Source organism: Zonotrichia albicollis, chromosome 15 (assembly GCF_047830755.1).
Source record: "Zonotrichia albicollis isolate bZonAlb1 chromosome 15, bZonAlb1.hap1, whole genome shotgun sequence".
NCBI lineage: Eukaryota > Metazoa > Chordata > Aves > Passeriformes > Passerellidae > Zonotrichia > Zonotrichia albicollis.
The window spans coordinates 15938966-15962838 of record NC_133833.1 but is presented as its reverse complement, the minus strand read 5'-3'; the positions used below and the strand labels follow the sequence as shown (position 1 = coordinate 15962838).

Here is a 23873-nt window from a genome sequence, read left to right as displayed (position 1 = left end):
CAGTACATTTCAGTTGCTAGAGGGAGAAAGAGCAAACATGGATATGCAAATGCTCTAACACAACACAGAAAATCATGTGGGGACAACTTTCCAGTCCCATCAAGAAGCCTTGGGATTCAGGAACAACAATGAATAGAGCAAACACAACATCTTTTTTAAAGTTCTTCTTGACTCTACCTTCCTATAATTGTCTTTTAATAATTGTGGATTTTTCCTTCATTGCATTCAATAACAATGAACAGGTTTCTGTTACATATTACAGCTCTGTTTAATTACAATTTACTCTAACACTGTTTGTTCATCTGTATTTTCAAGGCAATCTTGAGGTGAACACCCAACCCCTTCTTGTAAGCCAAAGGAAGGTTTTGTTGTGCATTTTGTGTCTGTACTCTCTGCTAGATAAGGAAGATGAGACTGCTGTTGTCAAAGGGTCCAAATCAACTCCTTCCCTCCTGAGCTGGCATTTTCTGTGTTGCAGTGGCTGGGTGGGGGCAAATCCCTGCTTCACCAGGCAGCACTACTGATGCATCTGTAGAAATGCAACGTCTGCATGGACACAGGTAGAAAAAAAAAGAAAGCACACAGACCTCACATTTCATAAAGAGACGACCCAAATTCAGGGATAAAGAGCCTAGTGCCCACATGATGTTGTGACTCAATACTTACAACTTGCCAGCTTTCCCGAAGCACAAAACGGGCCTCTTTCATTTCAGTGAGGATATGATTTTATATCGTCCAAAGCTCAGAATAAAGGATCCTCTGTCTTGTCAGACAGTAAGAATAACAAGAGCAGAGTTGTGAGTGTTAAGCACACACTTAAAACCTGTTAGAAATGGCAGTGACAGAGCTGAATCCAATTACTTAATAAGTGAGAGAAGCTTGGCTTCTTTTACTTCATAATTCTTTTTGGAGTGGTACATAATACGTCTAAATAGAATTTTCAAAAAATTGTTTAAACCTATCAAAAAAAAAATATAATCAGGAAGAATCATTGCCTCATGCACCAGCCTGGATTCCATCCTCTCAAGATCCATGAAGTATCAGTCTGTGCAGACCCGAGCTAGTCAAAGGCAAGAGCGTTGAACTGTCCTGCAGAGAGAGTGCCAGCATTGTCTGGGGCCATGTCCTCGCTGCTGACAGGGACACCGGGGGAATCCTGTTCCTCATCGGGGCCCTGGCCCACGGCGCAGTGCTGTGGGGGCAGGCTGGGCAGGATGGGCTTGAGGAATCTGAACTCGCTGTTGCCCGAGCCCGTGGTGAGGCTGATCTCGTAGCAATAGGCGCGGGGCAGGGTCCCTGCAGCGGCCGCATCGGCCAGGCCGCTCTGCAAGGTGTCGGCAGCATAGAGCACATGGCCAGCCTTCAGCTGCTTCCTCCTGCACGCCTTGCGAGCCAGCAGCACTGCCGTGGAGATGAGGAAGAGGAGGGAGACGAAGACCAAGGCAATGATTAAATAGGTGGTCAGGGAGGCAGCGGCCTGATCCTCGCTGGCCGGGCTGCTGTGCGGCAGGCGCACGTCGGAGAAGTCCTTGAGCAGGAGAGCGCTGAGAGCTGCCGTGGCTGACAGCGGGGGCTTGCCGTTGTCTCTGACCAGCACCACCAGCTTCTGCTTGACGCTGTCTCTCTCTGTCACCGGCCTCCTGAGACGCACCTCGCCGCTTTGCAGGCCCACGGCAAACAGGCCTGGGTCGGTGGCCTTGAGCAGGTGGTAGGAGAGCCACGAGTTCTGTCCCGAGTCGGCATCGACGGCCACCACTTTGCTGATCAGGTAGCCCGCCTCGGCCGACACGGGCACCAGCTCGCTGGAGGCCGGGCCACTCTCCTGGGCCGGGTAGAGCACGAGCGGGGCGTTGTCGTTCTCGTCCAGCACCACCAGGCGCACGGTGACGTTGGCTCTCAGCGGAGGAGAGCCCGCGTCAGAGGCACTGACCGTCACCTCGGTCTGCCTCAAGCGCTCGTAGTCCAGGGGCCGCAGCACAAACACGTGTCCCTTCTCCGAGTTCACCGAGATGCAGGAGCACCAGGCCCGCTCTGGCCCTTGCTCTGCTGCCAGGGAATAGGTCACCTTGGCATTCAGCCCCACGTCAGCATCTGCAGCGCTCACGGCTCCCACAAACACCGTGGCCACGTTGTTCTCACGCACGTACATGGTGTAGGAGGTCTGGTTGAAGACGGGGGCATTGTCATTGACGTCGGAGATGTCCACGGTGAAGGTGTGCGTGGTGGTGAGAGGAGGAGAGCCCGCATCTGCTGCCGTCACACTCAGGATGTGCTGAGGCGTCTCCTCGCGGTCCAGCGCGCTCACTGTCACCAGCTCATAGTAATTCTTGTAGGCTGGCCGCAGGGAGAAGAAGAGCTGATCCTGCAGGGCACAGGAGATCTTCCCGTTGGCACCAGAATCCCGGTCCCTGACCGTAAACAGGGCAACCACCGTGCCGGGCACTGTGTTCTCGGGGAGGGGACTGCTGAAGGAACTGACCACCAGCTCTGGGGCATTGTCATTCACATCCACCACCTCCACCAACACCTTGCAGATTGCTGACAGGCCTCCTCCATCTGTGGCCGTCACACTGAGCTCATGCATTTGTGCTTCCTCAAAGTCCAGTGGTTTTGTGAGTTTAATTTCACCAGTTATTGGATCAATCAAAAATGCCGAATCACTCTGACCCACTGTCCGGCTGATTTGATAGGATATGTCCCCATTAACTCCTGCATCAGGATCAGTTGCCAGCACAGTCAGCACTACAGAGCCTTCCGGCATGTTCTCCAAAACCTTCCCACTATAACGCTCTTGCGTGAATACGGGAGCATTGTCATTTACATCCAGAATGGTAATAGAGATATCGATGGTTCCACTCTTGGGAGGAGTGCCCCCATCTACAGCTATAATACTGAAACCCATCTCTGCCTGCTTTTCTCTGTCTAATGACTTTTCCAATACAAGTTCAAGATATTTGTCACCATTAGTCCGACTTCCATAGGAGACACTGAAATACTCGTTCTCGGGGACAATGTTGTACTCCTGCACTGTGTTCCTGCCAACATCGAGGTCCTCAGCCACCTCCAGCGGGAAATGTGACCCTGGCTCGCTGGTTTCCAGGATCTTAAAACTAACTCGATCATTGTGGAAAACAGGCGAATGATCATTGATATCGTCTAGGGTGACCTCGACCCGAAAGAACTGCAGAGGATTGGAGAGCAGCAGCTCGAAGGGGAGCATGCAGGTGTCGGACTGGGCGCACAGCTGCTCCCGGTCCAGCCTCCCCGCCACGACGAGGCGGCCGGAGGCGCGCTCCAAGCGAAAATGCTGGCGGCCGTCCTCCGAGACCAGGCGGGCGCGGCGAGCCGAGAGCTGCGCCGGCGTCAGCCCCGCGTCCTCGGCCAGCTCGCCCACCAGGGAGCCGCTTTCCGCCTCCTCGGCTACGGAGTAGCGGATGGGCTCGGCGCGAGCGAGCGGCAGCCCCAGCAAAGCACACACACAAAGCACTTGCCTTGCGAGCGCCATGGCGCGGCGGCGGCGGCGGCCGGTGTCGGTGTCGGTGTCGGTGTCGCGGCAGGTGTCCCGGGCGATTGCGGGCGGAGAGCGGCGAAGTGCGGGGCGGGCGCCTTCCCTCGCTCTCTCAGATTCCGGCCGGGGGTCCGTAACGCAGCCGGGGTGTGCCGGCAGCGGGTGACACGGGGCAGCGCTCGCTGCCGCAGCCGCTGCCACCTCCGCCCGGCTGAGCTGGGCTGGTCTAAGCTGAACTGAGCTGGGCTGGGCTGGGCCGGTCTGTTTCTGGTCTGAGCTTGCTCGGGCTGTGCCGCTCCGGCCCCGGCCGCCTCCGCTGCCGCAGCCGCTCGGCGCCGCCTTGGCCGACGGCACCACCCAGCGGTGCGCGCTGGGACTGCAGCCGCCGCCGCCCGCAGCCCGCGCAGCCGCTCGGCCCGGCCGCGATCCCGAAGGCAGCGAGACAGCCGGGGCCGGCAACGGAACGCGGCCTCAACCAGGACACCCTAAGGACCAGGTTCAACCCTGAAGCACAGAGTCTCCTCTCTCATCAGGAGAAACAGCACAGTGATAGGGCGATGGTGACAGATTCGGCCTGCCAATGAACAGTCTCGGCTTCATCTCCCTGCTCAGGAGCTCTACCCACCCAACATTGCTGCATACAAGGGGACGCAGTGACAAGGTAAGTTGCACAACTCCGAAAATTCCTGGAAGGGCTTTCCCAGAAATAACGTGTCTACAAAGACTTCTGTCTCCATGAAAGGGTGCTCACTTTATTTCAGTCTAACACATTTTTCAGTTTCTCATCCTAGAGTTATATCAAATTACAACCTTAAGTATCAATTTACAACCTTAAGCAGTGTAACATCAGGTTATAACCGCACGAGGGAGGCTTTCTCATTATTTCATGCATCACACACATCATTCACACAACCAGTTATCCTAGATGGGGTGTCAGTCCTTCTCTAGATTAGCAGGCTCAGTCAAGTGCTCATTACATTTCAGAGGAGAAAGTGAGCACATTGGAATGTAAATGCACTGACACAAATACAGAAAATCATGTGGGGCAGCTTTCTAGTGCCATCAAGAAGCCTTGGGATTCAGGAACTACAATTAAAGGCTAAACTCAATATCTTTTTTTTTAATCTCTTCCTGATGTCTCTTAAAAAAAATTGTGTTTTACTATATGTAGATGTTTCCTTCAATGCATTCAACGACAATGAACATGTTTCTACAGCTCTGTACAGCTGCAGTCTACCGGCAGGAGTTGATAGAGTTTGTTCTCCTGTATTTCCAAGGCAATTCTGAGGTGAGAGAACACCCAAGCCCTTCTTGTAAGGTCAAGGAAAATTTTGTTGTGCATTTTGCTGCTTTATTCTGGCTAGATGAGACTGCTGTTGTGAAAGAGTCCAAATCACCTCCTTCCCTGCTGAGCTGGCATTGCCTGTGGTAATGGCTGGGTGGGAGCAAATCCCTACTTCACTAGACAGTACTTGTGAAGCTTCTTCAGATATTACATTTCTGGACACAGAGCTCATATCTCAGAAAAAGACATCCAGAATCAAGGGAAGAAAGGGCCTAGTTCTCATGTGGCATTCTGAGTTAGTACTCACCAATTCCTTGCTTTCCAAAGCTGAGGAAATCTTTTTCGCAATTCAGCGAGGATATGATTAGTTTGGCTAACAGTTGTATTGTCATGAAGATCAGAATAAAAAGATCCTCTGTCTTGTCAGACAGCAAGAGAAAACAGATCATGTATTGAGGGTTATCCACATACATAAATCCTGATGGAAAAGGCAGTAGAAAAGAAAACACCCATTAAAAACTAAGTAAGCATAACTTGGCTTTGCTTATTTCCTCTGTTTCCTTTTCCAATTGAATATATTTATTCCAAAGAGAATTTATGGGACGTTGTTTAAACCAATTTAAACACAAATTTCTATAGAGGAACAATTGTTTCATGCTGTGGTCGTGGTCCACTACCTGCCATGGCCCACGAAGCCTTTAGCTGTGAGGATCCCAGCTAGTGAAAGGAAAGAGCGTTGAACTGTCCTGCAGAGAGAGCGCCAGCATTGTCTGGGGCCATGTCCTCGCTGCTGACAGGGACACTGGGGGAATCCTGTTCCTCATCGGGGCCCTGGCCCACGGCGCAGTGCTGTGGGGGCAGGCTGGGCAGGATGGGCTTGAGGAATCTGAACTCGCTGTTGCCCGAGCCCGTGGTGAGGCTGATCTCGTAGCAATAGGCGCGGGGCAGGGTCCCTGCAGCGGCCGCATCGGCCAGGCCGCTCTGCAAGGTGTCGGCAGCATAGAGCACATGGCCAGCCTTCAGCTCCTTCCTCCTGCACACCTTGCGAGCCAGCAGCACTGCCGTGGAGATGAGGAAGAGGAGGGAGACAAAGACCAAGGCAATGATTAAATAGGTGGTCAGGGAGGCAGCGGCCTGATCCTCGCTGGCCGGGCTGCTGTGCGGCAGGCGCACGTCGGAGAAGTCCTTGAGCAGGAGAGCGCTGAGAGCTGCCGTGGCTGACAGCGGGGGCTTGCCGTTGTCTCTGACCAGCACCACCAGCTTCTGCTTGACGCTGTCTCTCTCTGTCACCGGCCTCCTGAGACGCACCTCGCCGCTTTGCAGGCCCACGGCAAACAGGCCTGGGTCGGTGGCCCTGAGCAGGTGGTAGGAGAGCCACGAGTTCTGTCCCGAGTCGGCATCGACGGCCACCACTTTGCTGATGAGGTAGCCCGCCTCGGCCGACACGGGCACCAGCTCGCTGGAGGCCGGGCCGCTCTCCTGGGCCGGGTAGAGCACGAGCGGGGCGTTGTCGTTCTCGTCCAGCACCACCAGGCGCACGGTGACGTTGGCTCTCAGCGGAGGAGAGCCCGCGTCAGAGGCACTGACCGTCACCTCGGTCTGCCTCAAGCGCTCGTAGTCCAGGGGCCGCAGCACAAACACGTGTCCCTTCTCCGAGTTCACCGAGATGCAGGAGCACCAGGCCCGCTCTGGCCCTTGCTCTGCTGCCAGGGAATAGGTCACCTTGGCATTCAGCCCCACGTCAGCATCTGCAGCGCTCACGGCTCCCACAAACACCGTGGCCACGTTGTTCTCACGCACGTACATGGTGTAGGAGGTCTGGTTGAAGACGGGGGCATTGTCATTGACGTCGGAGATGTCCACGGTGAAGGTGTGCGTGGTGGTGAGAGGAGGCGAGCCCGCATCAGCTGCCGTCACACTCAGGATGTGCTGAGGCGTCTCCTCGCGGTCCAGCGCGCTCACTGTCACCAGCTCATAGTAATTCTTATAGGCTGGCCGCAGGGAGAAGAAGAGCTGATCCTGCAGGGCACAGGAGATCTTCCCGTTGGCACCAGAATCCCGATCCCTGACCGTAAACAGGGCAACCACCGTGCCGGGCACTGTGTTCTCGGGGAGGGGACTGCTGAAGGAACTGACCACCAGCTCTGGGGCATTGTCATTCACATCCACCACCTCCACCAACACCTTGCAGATTGCTGACAGCCCTCCACCATCTGTGGCCCTCACACGGAGTTCATGATGCTGTGCTTCCTCAAAGTCCAGTGTTTTTGTGAGTTTAATTTCACCAGTTATGGGATCAATCAGAAATACTGAATCACCCTGTCCTACTGCCTGGCTGAGTTGATAGGAGATGTCCCCATTAACTCCTGCATCCGGGTCAGTTGCCAGCAGAGTCAGAACCACTGAGCCTTCTGGCATGTTCTCCTGAATCTTTGCTATGTACTCCTCCTGTGTGAATATCGGAGCATTGTCATTTACATCTAGAATGACAACATTGATTTCAGTGGTGCCACTTCTGGGTGGAGAGCCTCCATCTACAGCAATAAGTCTGAAACCCATCTCTTCCTGCTCCTCTCTGTCTAGTGGCTTTACCAAAACAAGTTCAAGATACTTCTTCCCTGTAATCCCAGTCCCATAGGTGACACTGAAATGCTCATTCTCGGGAGCAATGCTGTAAGCCTGGACTGTGTTGCTGCCAATGTCTAGATCTTGAGCCTCCTCCAGTGGGAAACGAGAGCCTGAATCGCTCGTTTCCAGGATCTTAAAAGTGACTCTTTCCTCGGGGAAGACAGGTGAGTGGTCATTGATATCCTCCAGATCTACCTCAACCCGAAAGAACTGCAGAGGATTGGAGAGCAGCAGCTCGAAGGGGAGCATGCAGGTGTCGGCCTGGGCGCACAGCTGCTCCCGGTCCAGCCTCCCCGCCACGACGAGGCGGCCGGAGGCGCGCTCCAAGCGAAAATGCTGGCGGCCGTCCTCCGAGACCAGGCGGGCGCGGCGAGCCGAGAGCTGCGCCGGCGTCAGCCCCGCGTCCTCGGCCAGCTCGCCTACCAGGGAGCCGCTTTCCGCCTCCTCGGCTACGGAGTAGCGGATGGGCTCGGCGCGAGCGAGCGGCAGCCCCAGCAAAGCACACACACAAAGCACTTGCCTTGCGAGCGCCATGGCGCGGCGGCGGAGGCCGGTGTCGCTGTCGGTGTCGGTGTCGGTGTCGGTGTCGCGGCAGGTGTCCCGGGCGATTGCGGGCGGAGAGCGGCGAAGTGCGGGGCGGGCGCCTTCCCTCGCTCTCTCAGATTCCGGTCGGCGCTCCGGAACGCAGCCGGGGTGTGCCGGCAGCGGGTGACACGGGGCAGCGCTCTCTGCCGCAGCCGCTGCCACCTCCGCCCGGCTGAGATGGGCTGGTCTGAGTTGGGCTGGGCTGGGCTGGGTCTGGTTCTGGTCTGAGCTTGCTCGGGCTGTGCCGCTCCGGCCCCGGCCGCCTCCGCTGCCGCAGCCGCTCGGCGCCGCCTTGGCCGACGGCACCACCCAGCGGTGCGCGCTGGGACTGCAGCCGCCGCCGCCCGCAGCCCGCGCTGCCGCTCGGCCCGGCCGCGATCCTGAAGGCAGCGAGACAGACGGGGCCGGCAACGGAACGCGGCCTCAACCAGAGCAGCACAAAGACGAGACTCAGGCCACAAGGACCAAGCCGCATTCCTCAGAAGGAGAAACCACACAGGGATAGTGCCATGGTGACAGCACGGGCACGACAATCAGCACTCTCAGCTCCATCTCCCCACTCTGGAACTGTACCCACCTCACACTGCTTCAGACTGGGATACTGTGAGAAAGTAACTGGCAGAATCTTAAGAAGCCTTAAAGCATCTTTCCAGGAAAGAACATCTCTACATATACTTCTGTCTCTAGAAAAAGAGTCAGGGTGCTCTCTTTATTTCAGTCTAAGATATGTTTTCAATTTTAATTCCACAGTTATAACTATTTACAAAGTTAAATTGTGTAAGTACAAAACATCACAGCCTGAGGGAGGTGTTCAGAGTATTTCATGCATAACAGACATCATTCAAACAACCAGTTGTTCAGCATCGGATGGCAGTTCTTCTCTAGAGAAATAGTCTCAGTGCAAAGTTCTTTACATTTCAGAGGAGAAAGGATAAACATGGCAATGCAGATGTTCTGAGACAAACACAGAAAATCATGCGGGGCAGCTTTTCAGTGCCATCAAGTAGTCTTGGGATTCAGGAACAGCAGTGAAAAGACCAATCTCAAGGTCTATTTTTAAGTTCTTCTTTTCATTCCAATAATTGTCCTTTAGTGTATGTGGAGTTTTCTTTTAATGCATTCAATGACAATGAACACGTTTCTTCACCTCTGTTCAGGTACAGTCGACTCTGACAATGTTTGTGCTCCTGCGTTTCCAAGGCTATCCTGAGGTGACAGAACACCCAAGAACTACTGGTAAGCCCAGGGGAGATATTGTTGAGCATTTTGCAACTCTTCTCTGAGCTAGATAAGGAAGATGACACTCCTGTTGCGAAAGAGTTCAAATCACCTTGTTCCTTGCTCAGCTGGGACTGCTGTGTTGCAGTGGCTGGGTGGGAGCAACTCCCTGCGTCACCCAGCAACACTTCTGAAACATCTGCTGGTACTCAGCGTATACATGGACAAACATAGGGACAAGAAAGCAAAGCACGCAGAGCTCACACCTTAGAGAGAGACATCCAGAATCCAGGGAAGAAAGGGCCTAGTGCTCATGTTACATAATCATTCAGTAGTCATGAATTCTTGCTTTCCTGAAGCACAAAAAGGCCTTTGTGCATTTCGGTGATGATGTTATTTGTACGGCACCCAGTGACATATTTTCAAGCTCAGAAAAAAAATTTCCTCTGCTTTCTCAGAGGGGAACAAAAAAAAGAGCATAGCTGTAAGTGCTAACTACACATTCAAAGCTTGTCAGAAATGGCAAATAAATAGCTGAAACACAATACTAACTAAGCAAGAGAACCCTAGTTTTAAGCTTTCTTTCATTGCTCCTTGGAATGCCAGGTATTTATTTGTAATAGAATTTGTAGGAAATTTGTCACACGAATTACAAATACAGATATACTCAGGAGGAAACACTGCAACATGCAGGAGCCTGGATGCCATCCTCGCAAGGTATATGTAGCCTCAGTCTGAGCAGACACCAGCTAGTCAAAGGAAAGAGCGTTGAACTGTCCTGCAGAGAGAGCACTAGCATTGTCTGGGGCCATGTCCTCGCTGCTGACAGGGACACCGGGGGAATCCTGTTCCTCATCGGGGCCCTGGCCCACGGCGCAGTGCTGTGGGGGCAGGCTGGGCAGGATGGGCTTGAGGAATCTGAACTCGCTGTTGCCCGAGCCCGTGGTGAGGCTGATCTCGTAGCAATAGGCGCGGGGCAGGGTCCCTGCAGCGGCCGCATCGGCCAGGCCTCTCTGCAAGGTGTCGGCAGCATAGAGCACATGGCCAGCCTTCAGCTCCTTCCTCCTGCACGCCTTGCGAGCCAGCAGCACTGCCGTGGAGATGAGGAAGAGGAGGGAGACAAAGACCAAGGCAATGATTAAATAGGTGGTCAGGGAGGCAGCGGCCTGATCCTCGCTGGCCGGGCTGCTGTGCGGCAGGCGCACGTCGGAGAAGTCCTTGAGCAGGAGAGCGCTGAGAGCTGCCGTGGCTGACAGCGGGGGCTTGCCGTTGTCTCTGACCAGCACCACCAGCTTCTGCTTGACGCTGTCTCTCTCTGTCACCGGCCTCCTGAGACGCACCTCACCGCTTTGCAGGCCCACGGCAAACAGGCCTGGGTCGGTGGCCCTGAGCAGGTGGTAGGAGAGCCACGAGTTCTGTCCCGAGTCGGCATCGACGGCCACCACTTTGCTGATCAGGTAGCCCGCCTCGGCCGACACGGGCACCAGCTCGCTGGAGGCCGGGCCGCTCTCCTGGGCCGGGTAGAGCACCAGCGGGGCGTTGTCGTTCTCGTCCAGCACCACCAGGCGCACGGTGACGTTGGCTCTCAGCGGAGGAGAGCCCGCGTCAGAGGCACTGACCGTCACCTCGGTCTGCCTCAAGCGCTCGTAGTCCAGGGGCCGCAGCACAAACACGTGTCCCTTCTCCGAGTTCACCGAGATGCAGGAGCACCAGGCCCGCTCTGGCCCTTGCTCTGCTGCCAGGGAATAGGTCACCTTGGCATTCAGCCCCACGTCAGCATCTGCAGCGCTCACGGCTCCCACAAACACCGTGGCCACGTTGTTCTCACGCACGTACATGGTGTAGGAGGTCTGGTTGAAGACGGGGGCATTGTCATTGACGTCGGAGATGTCCACGGTGAAGGTGTGCGTGGCGGTGAGAGGAGGCGAGCCCGCATCTGCTGCCGTCACACTCAGGATGTGCTGAGGCGTCTCCTCGCGGTCCAGCGCGCTCACTGTCACCAGCTCATAGTAATTCTTGTAGGCTGGCCTCAGGGAGAAGAAGAGCTGATCCTGCAGGGCACAGGAGATCTTCCCGTTGGCACCAGAATCCCGGTCCCTGACCGTAAACAGGGCAACCACCGTGCCGGGCACTGTGTTCTCGGGGAGGGGACTGCTGAAGGAACTGACCACCAGCTCTGGGGCATTGTCATTCACATCCACCACCTCCACCAACACCTTGCAGATTGCTGACAGCCCTCCTCCATCTGTAGCCCTCACAATCAACTCATGCAATTTTGCTGCTTCATAGTCCAAGGTTTTTGTGATTTTAATTTCACCAGTTATGGGATCAATCACAAATGCAGAATTGCTCTGACCCACTACTTCACTGAGTTGATATGAGATGTCCCCATTAACTCCTGCATCCGGATCAGTTCCCCGTACAGTCAGAATCACAGAGCCCTCTGGCATGTTCTCTAAAACCTTAGCAATGTAATCCTCCTGACTGAATAGAGGAGCATTGTCATTTGCATCTAGAATGATAACAGAGATCTCAATGGTTCCACTCCTGGGAGGAGAGCCCCCATCTACAGCAACAACACTGAAACCCATCTCTGCATGCTCCTCTCTGTCTAATGCTTTTTCCAAAACAAGTTCAAGAGACTTCTTGCCTTTAATGCTACTCACATAGGAGACACTGAAATACTCGTTCTTGGGAGACATATGGTACTCCTGGATAGTGTGCCTGCCAATATCGAGGTCCCGAGCTAACTCTAGTGGGAAACGTGAACCTGGTTCGCTTGTTTCCGGGATCCTAAAACTGACTCGATCTTCTCGGAAAACAGGTGAATGGTCATTGATATCGTTCACAGTCACCTCAACCCGAAAGAACTGCAGGGGGTCGGAGAGCAGCAGCTCGAAGGGGAGCATGCAGGTGTCGGACTGGGCGCACAGCTGCTCCCGGTCCAGCCTCCCCGCCACGACGAGGCGGCCGGAGGCGCGCTCCAAGCGAAAATGCTGGCGGCCGTCCTCCGAGACCAGGCGGGCGCGGCGAGCCGAGAGCTGCGCCGGCGTCAGCCCCGCGTCCTCGGCCAGCTCGCCCACCAGGGAGCCGCTTTCCGCCTCCTCGGCTACGGAGTAGCGGATGGGCTCGGCGCGAGCGAGCGGCAGCCCCAGCAAAGCACACACACAAAGCACTTGCCTTGCGATCGCCATGGCGCGGCGGCGGCGGCCGGTGTCGGTGTCGGTGTCGCGGCGGGTGTCCCGGGCGATTGCGGGCGGAGAGCAGCGAAGTGCGGGGCGGGCGCCTTCCCTCGCTCTCTCAGATTCCGGCCGGCGCTCCGGAACGCAGCCGGGGTGTGCCGGCAGCGGGTGACACGGAGCAGCGCTCGCTTCCGCAGCCGCTGCCACCTCCGCCCGGCTGAGATGGGCTGGTCTGAGCTGAGCTGGGCTGGGCTGGGTCTGGTTCTGGTCCGAGCTTGCTCGGGCTGCGCCGCTCCGGCCCCGGCCGCCTCCGCTGCCGCAGCCGCTCGGCGCCGCCTTGGCCGACGGCACCACCCAGCGGTGCGCGCTGGGACTGCAGCCGCCGCCGCCCGCAGCCCGCGCTGCCGCTCGGCCCGGCCGCGATCCCGAAGGCAGCGAGACAGACGGGGCCGGCAACGGAACGCGGCCTTAACCAGAGCAGCACAAAGACGAGCCTCAGGCCACAAGGACCAAGCCGCATTCCTCAGAAGGAGAAACCGCACAGGGACAGGGCGATGGTGACAGCATCGGGCATGCCAATGTTCAGTCTCTCGGCTGCATCTCCCCACTCAGGAACTGTACGCACCCAACATTGCTGCAGACAAAAGACACAGTGAGAAATACTTCGCAGGATTTTGGGAAAATTCTTGAAGGATCTTTCCCAGAAAGAACGCCTCTTCAAAGTGTTCTTCATCCACTAAAGCAGTCAGAGTGTTCTCTTTCTTTCAGTTTAACACCTTTTTTTCTGTTTCTAATCCCAGATTTATAACAATTTGCAATGGTAAACTGTATCACTTCAGCACAACACCGAGTGAGGCCAGCTTTTGGAGTATTTCATGCATTGCAGACATTATTCAAACAGCCAGGTATTTTAGAGCATGTGACAGTCTTCTAGAGTACGAGGCTCAACAGAATGCTCAGTACATTTCAGAGGAGAAAGGATAAACATGGGAATACAAATTCTCTGGCACAAACACAGAAAATCAAGCAGGGACAGCTTTCTAGTCTCATCAAGAAATCTTGAGATTAAGGACAAGCAATGAAAAGAGCAATCTCAATGTCTTTTTTAAAAAGCTCTTCTTTGTAAGAGTCTGAATGGGAGACGAAGGACTCCAGGCAGCTCTTGAAAGTGCAGTTTATTTTATCCAAGATGTTACAACAGTCCAGGGTCATAGCCATCAGGGCCTGTGCCTACTGCTGTCATCTCTAGCTGCAGACAAGTCTGAAGACCCTTTAATTTTGGTTTCAATGCATTACATCACTTTCTTTGCTGAGCATCTTAATATAACAACCAATCTATATCTTAACTTTTACCTGTAGCCTATCATAACTACTATAATTACCATATTCATGTTACTAATCTCCAATCACTTGAAGTTAGTCTGTCACAGCTTAAGCTAGAATTTGTTTTTCAGTTTTCTTGCTGTGCAAAATTCTGAGACATTTTTTCCATTTGCGACATCGGCATGTCTGTTTGCCTGTGGTATTTTTCTGCTTGGTAAAAACATCTTAAGTTTGAGGTGGGTTTATCCTTTGCTCTTAGCCATAAAATCCCATTCTAACTAACACACCCTTTGCCTTCTTGGTTATCCAGTAAGACTGGCTCAGCAATTCTTTTCTTCTATATAAAACTTGTTTTCATTTCTCTTCATTCTTCAGAGTCTACATTCAAAACTCTTTCTGCCAAGCACACATATCTGTGAGACTTTCTTGTCAAATTTGCATCCTTCCCAACACTTCTTGACTCCACTTTCCGATAACTGTGTTTCATTATTTGTGGATTTTTCCTTCAATGCATTCATTGACAAGGTACATGTTTCTGTTACATGTTACAGCTCTGTTCAGTTCTATAGTCCACTCTAACACTGTTTGTGCTGCCCTATTTCGAAGGCAATCCAGTGTGAACAGAACATCCAAGCCCTTCTTTAAGCCAAAGGAAGGTTTTGTTGTGAACTTTTTGGCCCTGCTGTGAGCTAGATAAGGAAGATGAGACTGCTGTTGTCAAAGGGTCCAAATCACCTCCTTTCCTACTGATCTGTAACTGTCTGTGTTGCAATGGCTGGGTGGGAGCAACTCCCTGCTTCAGCAGGCAGCACTACAGAAGCATGTGCAGATATTCAATGTATGAATGAAAAGGAAAGGTTGTCTTGTCTTGTCTTGTCATAGTGATAATAAAGCAAAGCATAGAGAGAACACATCTCAGACAGCGGCATCCAAAATCCAGAAAAGAAAGGGTCTAGTGCCATGGGACACAGGGTCTCAGTACTCGTAAATCCCTTGCTTTCCAGAAGCACAAAAAAGGCAGCTGAAAGGCGATACACAGCCCACAACGACCAAGCCGCATTCTACCAAAGGAAAAACCTCACAGGGACAGGGTGATGGTGACAGCACTGGCATGTAAATGAACACTCTCCTGGCCACATCACCCCACTCAGGAGCTGTACACACCTAACATTGCCTCAGACAAAGGACACACTAAGTAAGTAACTCCCAGAATTTTGGGAAACCTTGACAGGGCTTCCCAGAAAGAACGACTATACAAAATATTCTGTCTCCACTAATGCAGTCAGGGTGTTCTCTTTATTTATGTCTAAAATATTTTTCTCTTTCTAATGCCAGAGTTACACCAATTTACAACATTATACTGTATCACTTCAGCACATCACAGCATAAGGGAGGCTTTCTGATCATTTCATGCATTGCAGACATTATTCTAACAAGCAGTTGTTATTCTAGATGGGGTGGCAGTCCTTCTCTAAAGGAACAGGCTCAGCACAGTTTTCAGTACATTTCAGTTGCTAGAGGGAGAAAGGGCAACCATGGATATGCAAATGCTCTAACACAACACAGAAAATCATGTGGGGACAACTTTCCAGTCCCATCAAGAAGCCTTGGGATTCAGGAACAACAATGAATAGAGCAAACACAACATCTTTTTTTAAGTTCTTCTTGACTCTACCTTCCTATAATTGTCTTTTAATAATTGTGGATTTTTCCTTCATTGCATTCAATAACAATGAACATGTTTCTGTTACATATTACAGCTCTGTTCAATTACAATTTACTCTAACACTGTTTGTTCATCTGTATTTTCAAGGCAATCTTGAGGTGCCAGAACACCCAACCCCTTCTTGTAAGCCAAAGGAAGGTTTTGTTGTGCATTTTGTGTCTGTACTCTCTGCTAGATAAGGAAGATGAGACTGCTGTTGTCAAAGGGTCCAAATCAACTCCTTCCCTCCTGAGCTGGCATTGTCTGTGTTGCAGTGGCTGGGTGGGGGAAAATCCCTTCTTCACCAGGCAGCAATACTGATGCATCTGTAGAAATGCAATGTCTGCATGGACACAGGTAGAAAAAAAAGGAAAGCACACAGACCTCACATTTCATAAAGAGACGACCCAAATCCAGGGACAAAGAGCCTAGTGCCCACATGATGTTGTGACTCAATACTTACAACTTGCCAGCTTTCCTGAAGCACAAAACGGGCCTCTTTCATTTCAGTGAGGATATGATTTGATATCGTCCAAAGATCAGAACAAAGGATCCACGGTCTTGTCAGACAGCAAGAAAAACAAGAGCAGAGCTGGGAGTGGTAAGCACACACTTAAAACCTGTTAGAAATGGCAGTGACAGAGCTGAATCCAATTACTTAATAAGTGAGAGAAGCTTGGCTTCTTTTACTTCATAACTCTTTTTGGAGTGGTAGACATTACCTCGAAATAGAATTTACAAAAAATTGTTTAAACCTATTGAAAAAAATATATAATCAGGAAGAATCATTGCCTCATGCACCAGCCTGGATTCCATCCTCTCAAGATCCATGAAGCGTCAGTCTGTGCAGACCCCAGCTAGTCAAAGGAAAGAGTGTTGAACTGTCCTGCAGAGAGAGTGCCAGCATTGTCTGGGGCCATGTCCTCGCTGCTGACAGGGACACCGGGGGAATCCTGTTCCTCATCGGGGCCCTGGCCCACGGCGCAGTGCTGTGGGGGCAGGCTGGGCAGGATGGGCTTGAGGAATCTGAACTCGCTGTTGCCCGAGCCCGTGGTGAGGCTGATCTCGTAGCAATAGGCGCGGGGCAGGGTCCCTGCAGCGGCCGCATCGGCCAGGCCGCTCTGCAAGGTGTCGGCAGCATAGAGCACATGGCCAGCCTTCAGCTCCTTCCTCCTGCACACCTTGCGAGCCAGCAGCACTGCCATGGAGATGAGGAAGAGGAGGGAGACAAAGACCAAGGCAATGATTAAATAGGTGGTCAGGGAGGCAGCGGCCTGATCCTCGCTGGCCGGGCTGCTGTGCGGCAGGCGCACGTCGGAGAAGTCCTTGAGCAGGAGAGCGCTGAGAGCTGCCGTGGCTGACAGCGGGGGCTTGCCGTTGTCTCTGACCAGCACCACCAGCTTCTGCTTGACGCTGTCTCTCTCTGTCACCGGCCTCCTGAGACGCACCTCGCCGCTTTGCAGGCCCACGGCAAACAGGCCTGGGTCGGTGGCCCTGAGCAGGTGGTAGGACAGCCACGAGTTCTGTCCCGAGTCGGCATCGACGGCCACCACTTTGCTGATCAGGTAGCCCGCCTCGGCCGACGCGGGCACCAGCTCGCTGGAGGCCGGGCCGCTCTCCTGGGCCGGGTAGAGCACGAGCGGGGCGTTGTCGTTCTCGTCCAGCACCACCAGGCGCACGGTGACGTTGGCTCTCAGCGGAGGAGAGCCCGCGTCAGAGGCACTGACCGTCACCTCGGTCTGCCTCAAGCGCTCGTAGTCCAGGGGCCGCAGCACAAACACGTGTCCCTTCTCCGAGTTCACCGAGATGCAGGAGCACCAGGCCCGCTCTGGCCCTTGCTCTGCTGCCAGGGAATAGGTCACCTTGGCATTCAGCCCCACGTCAGCATCTGCAGCGCTCACGGCTCCCACAAACACCGTGGCCACGTTGTTCTCACGCACGTACATGGTGTAGGAGGTCTGGTTGAAGACGGGGGCATTGTCATTGACGTCGGAGATGTCCACGGTGAAGGTGTGCGTGGCGGTGAGAGGAGGCGAGCCCGCATCTGCTGCCGTCACACTCAGGATGTGCTGAGGCGTCTCCTCGCGGTCCAGCGCGCTCACTGTCACCAGCTCATAGTAATTCTTGTAGGCTGGCCGCAGGGAGAAGAAGAGCTGATCCTGCAGGGCACAGGAGATCTTCCCGTTGGCACCAGAATCCCGGTCCCTGACCGTAAACAGGGCAACCACCGTGCCGGGCACTGTGTTCTCGGGGAGGGGACTGCTGAAGGAACTGACCACCAGCTCTGGGGCATTGTCATTCACATCCACCACCTCCACCAACACCTTGCAAATTGCTGACAGGCCCCCACCATCTGTAGCTCTCACAATGAGCTCATGAGTTTTTGATTCCTCGAAATCCAGAGGTTTTGTGAGTTTAATGTCACCACTCATGGGGTCAATCACAAATACTGAGTCACTCTGTCCCACTGCCTGACTCAGTTGATAGGAGATGTCCCCATTAACTCCTGCATCTGGGTCAGTTGCCAGCACAGTCAGAACCACAGAGCCTTCTGGAATGTTCTCCAAAACCTTCCCAATATAAGGCTCGTGCATGAATTTGGGAGCATTGTCATTTACATCTAGAATGATTATAGAGATCTCTATGCTTCCACTCCTTGGAGGAGAGCCCCCATCTACAGCAATAACATGGAAACCAATCTCTGACTGCTCCTCTCTGTCTAGAGCCTTTTCCAATACAAGTTCAACATATTTGTCAATACTACTACGACTTCCATAGGAGACACTGAAATGCTCATTCTTGGGAGAGATGATGTAGTCCTGGACTGTGTTGCTGCCAATATCGAGGTCCCGAGCCACCTCCAGTGGGAAACGAGAGCCGGGGTCGCTCCTCTCCACGATCTTAAAAGTGACTCGTTCATCGGGGAAAATTGGCGAGTGGTCATTGATATCTTCCAAGGTTACCTCGACCCGAAAGAACTGCAGGGGGTCGGAGAGCAGCAGCTCGAAGGGAAGCATGCAGGTGTCGGACTGGGCGCACAGCTGCTCCCGGTCCAGCCTCCCCGCCACGACGAGGCGGCCGGAGGCGCGCTCCAAGCGAAAATGCTGGCGGCCGTCCTCCGAGACCAGGCGGGCGCGGCGAGCCGAGAGCTGCGCCGGCGTCAGCCCCGCGTCCTCGGCCAGCTCGCCCACCAGGGAGCCGCTTTCCGCCTCCTCGGCTACGGAGTAGCGGATGGGCTCGGCGCGAGCGAGCGGCAGCCCCAGCAAAGCACACACACAAAGCACTTGCCTTGCGAGCGCCATGGCGCGGCGGCGGCGGCCGGTGTCGGTGTCGGTGTCGCGGCGGGTGTCCCGGGCGATTGCGGGCGGAGAGCGGCGAAGTGCGGGGCGGGCGCCTTCCCTCGCTCTCTCAGATTCCGGCCGGCCGTTCGTAAACGCAGCCGGGGTGTGCCGGCAGCGGGTGACACGGGGCAGCGCTCGCTGCCTCAGCCGCTGCCACCTCCGCCCGGCTGAGCTGGGCTGGTCTAAGCAGAACTGAACTGAGCTGGGCTGGGCCGGTCTGGTTCTGGTCCGAGCTTGCTCGGGCTGTGCCGCTCCGGCCCCGGCCGCCTCCGCTGCCGCAGCCGCTCGGCGCCGCCTTGGCCGAGGGCACCACCCAGCGGTGCGCGCTGGGACTGCAGCCGCCGCCGCCCGCAGCCCGCGCTGCCGCTCGGCCCGGCCGCGATCCCGAAGGCAGCGAGACAGCCGGGGCCGGCAACGGAACGCGGCCTCAACCAGGGCAGCACAAAGACGAGACTCAGTCCACAAGGGCCACGCCGCATCCCTCAGAAGGAGAAACCACACAGGGATAGTGCCATGGTGACAGCACGGGCACGACAATCAGCACTCTCAGCTCCATCTCCCCACTCTGGAACTGTACCCACCCCACACTGCTTCAGACTGGGATACTGTGAGAAAGTAACTGCCGGAATCTTAAGAAGCCTTAAAGCATCTTTCCAGGAAAGAACATCTCTACATATACTTCTGTCTCTAGAAAAAGAGTCAGGGTGCTCTCTTTATTTCAGTCTAAGATATGTTTTCAATTTTAATTCCACAGTTATAACTATTTACAAAGTTAAATTGTGTAAGTACAAAACATCACAGCCTGAGGGAGGTGTTCAGAGTATTTCATGCATAACAGACATCATTCAAACAACCAGTTGTTCAGCATCGGGTGGCAGTTCTTCTCTAGAGAAATAGTCTCAGTGCAAAGTTCTTTACATTTCAGAGGAGAAAGGATAAACATGGCAATGCAGATGTTCTGAGACAAACACAGAAAATCATGCGGGGCAGCTTTTCAGTGCCATCAAGTAGTCTTGGGATTCAGGAACAGCAGTGAAAAGACCAATGTCAAGGTCTATTTTTAAGTTCTTCTTTTCATTCCAATAATTGTCCTTTAGTGTATGTGGAGTTTTCTTTTAATGCATTCAATGACAATGAACACGTTTCTTCACCTCTGTTCAGGTACAGTCGACTCTGACAATGTTTGTGCTCCTGCGTTTCCAAGGCTATCCTGAGGTGACAGAACACCCAAGAACTACTGGTAAGCCCAGGGGAGATATTGTTGAGCATTTTGCAACTCTTCTCTGAGCTAGATAAGGAAGATGAGACTCCTGATGCGAAAGAGTTCAAATCGCCTTGTTCCTTGCTCAGCTGGGACTGCTGTGTTGCAGTGGCTGGGTGGGAGCAACTCCCTGCGTCACCCAGCAACACTACTGAAACATCTGCTGGTACTCAGCGTATACATGGACAAACATAGGGACAAGAAAGCAAAGCACGCAGAGCTCACACCTCAGAGAGAGACATCCAGAATCCAGGGAAGAAAGGGCCTAGTGCTCATGTTACATAATCATTCAGTAGTCATGAATTCTTGATTTCCTGAAGCACAAAAAGGCCTTTGTGCATTTCGGTGATGATGTTATTTGTACGGCACCCAGTGACATATTTTCAAGCTCAAAAAGAAAGTTCCTCTGCTTTCTCAGACGGGAACAAAAAAAGAGCATAGCTGTAAGTGCTAACTACACATTCAAAGCTTGTCAGAAATGGCAAATAAATAGCTAAAACACAATACTAACTAAGCAAGAGAACCCTAGTTTTAAGCCTTCTTTCTTTGCTCCTTGGAATGCCAGGTATTTATTTGTAATAGAATTTGTAGGAAATTTGTCAAACGAATTACAAATACAGATATACTCAGGAGGAAACACTGCAACATGCAGGAGCCTGGATGCCATCCTCGCAAGGTGTATGTAGCCTCAGTCTGAGCAGACACCAGCTAGTCAAAGGAAAGAGCGTTGAACTGTCCTGCAGAGAGAGTGCCAGCATTGTCTGGGGCCATGTCCTCGCTGCTGACAGGGACACCGGGGGAATCCTGTTCCTCATCGGGGCCCTGGCCCACGGCGCAGTGCTGTGGGGGCAGGCTGGGCAGGATGGGCTTGAGGAATCTGAACTCGCTGTTGCCCGAGCCCGTGGTGAGGCTGATCTCGTAGCAATAGGCGCGGGGCAGGGTCCCTGCAGCGGCCGCATCGGCCAGGCCGCTCTGCAAGGTGTCGGCAGCATAGAGCACATGGCCAGCCTTCAGCTCCTTCCTCCTGCACACCTTGCGAGCCAGCAGCACTGCCGTGGAGATGAGGAAGAGGAGGGAGACAAAGACCAAGGCAATGATTAAATAGGTGGTCAGGGAGGCAGCGGCCTGATCCTCGCTGGCCGGGCTGCTGTGCGGCAGGCGCACATCGGAGAAGTCCTTGAGCAGGAGAGCGCTGAGAGCTGCCGTGGCTGACAGCGGGGGCTTGCCGTTGTCTCTGACCAGCACCACCAGCTTCTGCTTGACGCTGTCTCTCTCTGTCACCGGCCTCCTGAGACGCACCTCGCCGCTTTGCAGGCCCACGGCAAACAGGCCTGGGTCGGTGGCCCTGAGCAGGTGGTAGGAGAGCCACGAGTTCTGTCCCGAGTCGGCATCGACGGCCACCACTTTGCTGATGAGGTAGCCCGCCTCAGCCGACACGGGCACCAGCTCGCTGGAGGCCGGGCCGCTCTCCTGGGCCGGGTAGAGCACGAGCGGGGCGTTGTCGTTCTCGTCCAGCACCACCAGGCGCACGGTGACGTTGGCTCTCAGCGGAGGAGAGCCCGCGTCAGAGGCACTGACCGTCACCTCGGTCTGCCTCAAGCGCTCGTAGTCCAGGGGCCGCAGCACAAACACGTGTCCCTTCTCCGAGTTCACCGAGATGCAGGAGCACCAGGCCCGCTCTGGCCCTTGCTCTGCTGCCAGGGAATAGGTCACCTTGGCATTCAGCCCCACGTCAGCATCTGCAGCGCTCACGGCTCCCACAAACACCGTGGCCACGTTGTTCTCACGCACGTACATGGTGTAGGAGGTCTGGTTGAAGACGGGGGCATTGTCATTGACATCGGATATGTCCACGGTGAAGGTGTGCGTGGCGGTGAGAGGAGGCGAGCCCGCATCAGCTGCCGTCACACTGAGGATGTGCTGAGGCGTCTCCTCGCGGTCCAGCGCGCTCACTGTCACCAGCTCATAGTAATTCTTGTAGGCTGGCCGCAGGGAGAAGAAGAGCTGATCCTGCAGGGCACAGGAGATCTTCCCGTTGGCACCAGAATCCCGGTCCCTGACCGTAAACAGGGCAACCACCGTGCCGGGCACTGTGTTCTCGGGGAGGGGACTGCTGAAGGAACTGACCACCAGCTCTGGGGCATTGTCATTCACATCCACCACCTCCACCAACACCTTGCAGATTGCTGACAGCCCTCCACCATCTCTGGCCCTCACACGGAAATCATGGTCCTCTGCTTCCTCAAAGTCCAGAGGTTTTGAAAGTTTAATTTCCCCCGTTATGGGATCAATCACAAATGCTGACTCACTCTCTTCCATTGATTGGATGAGTGTATAGGAGATGTCCCCATTAACTCCTGCATCTGGATCAGTTGCCAGCACAGTCAGAACTACAGAGCCTTCTGGCATGTTCTCCAGAACTTTCCCAATGTAACGTTCTTGTGTGAATATGGGAGCATTGTCATTTGCATCTAGAATTAAAATTTGGATTTGGGTTGTGCCACTCCTGGCAGGAGAGCCCCCATCTACAGCAATGAGACTGAAACTCATCTCTGCCTGTTCCTCTCTGTCTAGGGGCTTTTCCAAAACAAGTTCAAGATATTTGTCATCCTGATTCCTACTTCCATAGTAGATGCTAAAATACTCATTCTCGGGAGAGATATTGTACTCCTGGACTGTGTTGCTGCCAATATCTACGTCCCGAGCACCCTCAAGGGGGAATCGGGAACCTGGCTCGCTCGTTTCAGGGATGTCGAAAGTGATTCGTTCCTCGGTGAATACGGGAGAATGGTCATTTATGTCCTCCAGGGCTACCTCGACCCGAAAGAACTGCAGGGGATCGGAGAGCAGCAGCTCGAAGGGGAGCATGCAGGTGTCGGACTGGGCGCACAGCTGCTCCCGGTCCAGCCTCCCCGCCACGACGAGGCGGCCGGAGGCGCGCTCCAAGTGAAAATGCTGGCGGCCGTCCTCCGAGACCAGGCGGGCGCGGCGAGCCGAGAGCTGCGCCGGCGTCAGCCCCGCGTCCTCGGCCAGCTCGCCTACCAGGGAGCCGCTTTCCGCCTCCTCGGCTACGGAGTAGCGGATGGGCTCGGCGCGAGCGAGCGGCAGCCCCAGCAAAGCACACACACAAAGCACTTGCCTTGCGAGCGCCATGGCGCGGCGGCGGCGGTGGCGGCCGGTGTCGGTGTCGGTGTACCGGAGGGTGTCCCGGGCGATTGCGGGCGGAGAGCGGCGACGTGCGGGGCGGGCGCCTTCCCTCGCTCTCTCAGATTCCGGCCGGCGCTCCGGAACGCAGCCGGGGTGTGCCGGCAGCGGGTGACACGGGGCAGCGCTCTCTGCCGCAGCCGCTGCCACCTCCTCCCGGCTGAGCTGGGCTGGTCTAAGCAGAACTGTGCTGAGCTGGGCTGGGCTGGTCTGGTTCTGGTCTGAGCTTGCTCGGGCTGTGCCGCTCCGGCCCCGGCCGCCTCCGCTGCCGCAGCCGCTCGGCGCCGCCTTGGCCGACGGCACCACCCAGCGGTGCGCGCTGGGACTGCAGCCGCCGCCGCCCGCAGCCCGCGCTGCCGCTCGGCCCGGCCGCGATCCCGAAGGCAGCGAGACAGCCGGGGCCGGCAACGGAACGTGGCCTCAACCAGGGCACCCTAAGGACCAGATTCAACCCTGAAGCACAGAGTCTCCTCTCTCATCAGGAGAAACAGCACAGTGATAGGGCGATGGTGACAGCATCGATCTGCCAATGAACAGTCTCGGCTTCATCTCCCTGCTCAGGAGCTCTACCCACCCAACATTGCCGCATACAAGAGGACGCAGTGACAAGGTAAGTTGCACAATTCTGAAAAG

At 54.6% G+C, this 23873-nt stretch overlaps 5 protein-coding genes across 5 annotated transcripts; all 5 read right to left on the bottom strand.

The window, feature by feature from the left end:
- Nucleotides 1–382: 382 nt before the first annotated feature.
- Nucleotides 383–3652, bottom strand: LOC141730928 (protocadherin beta-15-like). The gene has a single exon (XM_074552214.1). The coding sequence runs from the start codon at nucleotides 3503–3505 to the stop codon at nucleotides 1061–1063; it is 2445 nt and encodes an 814-aa protein (XP_074408315.1). The 5' UTR covers nucleotides 3506–3652; the 3' UTR covers nucleotides 383–1060.
- Nucleotides 3653–3856: 204 nt separating this feature from the next.
- Nucleotides 3857–8395, bottom strand: LOC141730927 (protocadherin beta-15-like). The gene has a single exon (XM_074552213.1). It carries the CDS (start codon nucleotides 7953–7955, stop codon nucleotides 5511–5513), a length of 2445 nt encoding a protein of 814 aa, XP_074408314.1. The 5' UTR covers nucleotides 7956–8395; the 3' UTR covers nucleotides 3857–5510.
- Nucleotides 8396–8519: 124 nt separating this feature from the next.
- Nucleotides 8520–12860, bottom strand: LOC141730934 (protocadherin beta-15-like). Its single transcript, XM_074552221.1, has one exon. The coding sequence runs from the start codon at nucleotides 12416–12418 to the stop codon at nucleotides 9974–9976; it is 2445 nt and encodes an 814-aa protein (XP_074408322.1). The 5' UTR covers nucleotides 12419–12860; the 3' UTR covers nucleotides 8520–9973.
- Nucleotides 12861–15594: 2734 nt separating this feature from the next.
- On the bottom strand, nucleotides 15595–18852 carry LOC141730926 (protocadherin beta-15-like). The gene has a single exon (XM_074552212.1). It carries the CDS (start codon nucleotides 18734–18736, stop codon nucleotides 16292–16294), a length of 2445 nt encoding a protein of 814 aa, XP_074408313.1. The 5' UTR covers nucleotides 18737–18852; the 3' UTR covers nucleotides 15595–16291.
- Nucleotides 18853–19525: 673 nt separating this feature from the next.
- Nucleotides 19526–23618, bottom strand: LOC141730930 (protocadherin beta-15-like). The gene has a single exon (XM_074552217.1). It carries the CDS (start codon nucleotides 23187–23189, stop codon nucleotides 20745–20747), a length of 2445 nt encoding a protein of 814 aa, XP_074408318.1. The 5' UTR covers nucleotides 23190–23618; the 3' UTR covers nucleotides 19526–20744.
- Nucleotides 23619–23873: the final 255 nt, after the last annotated feature.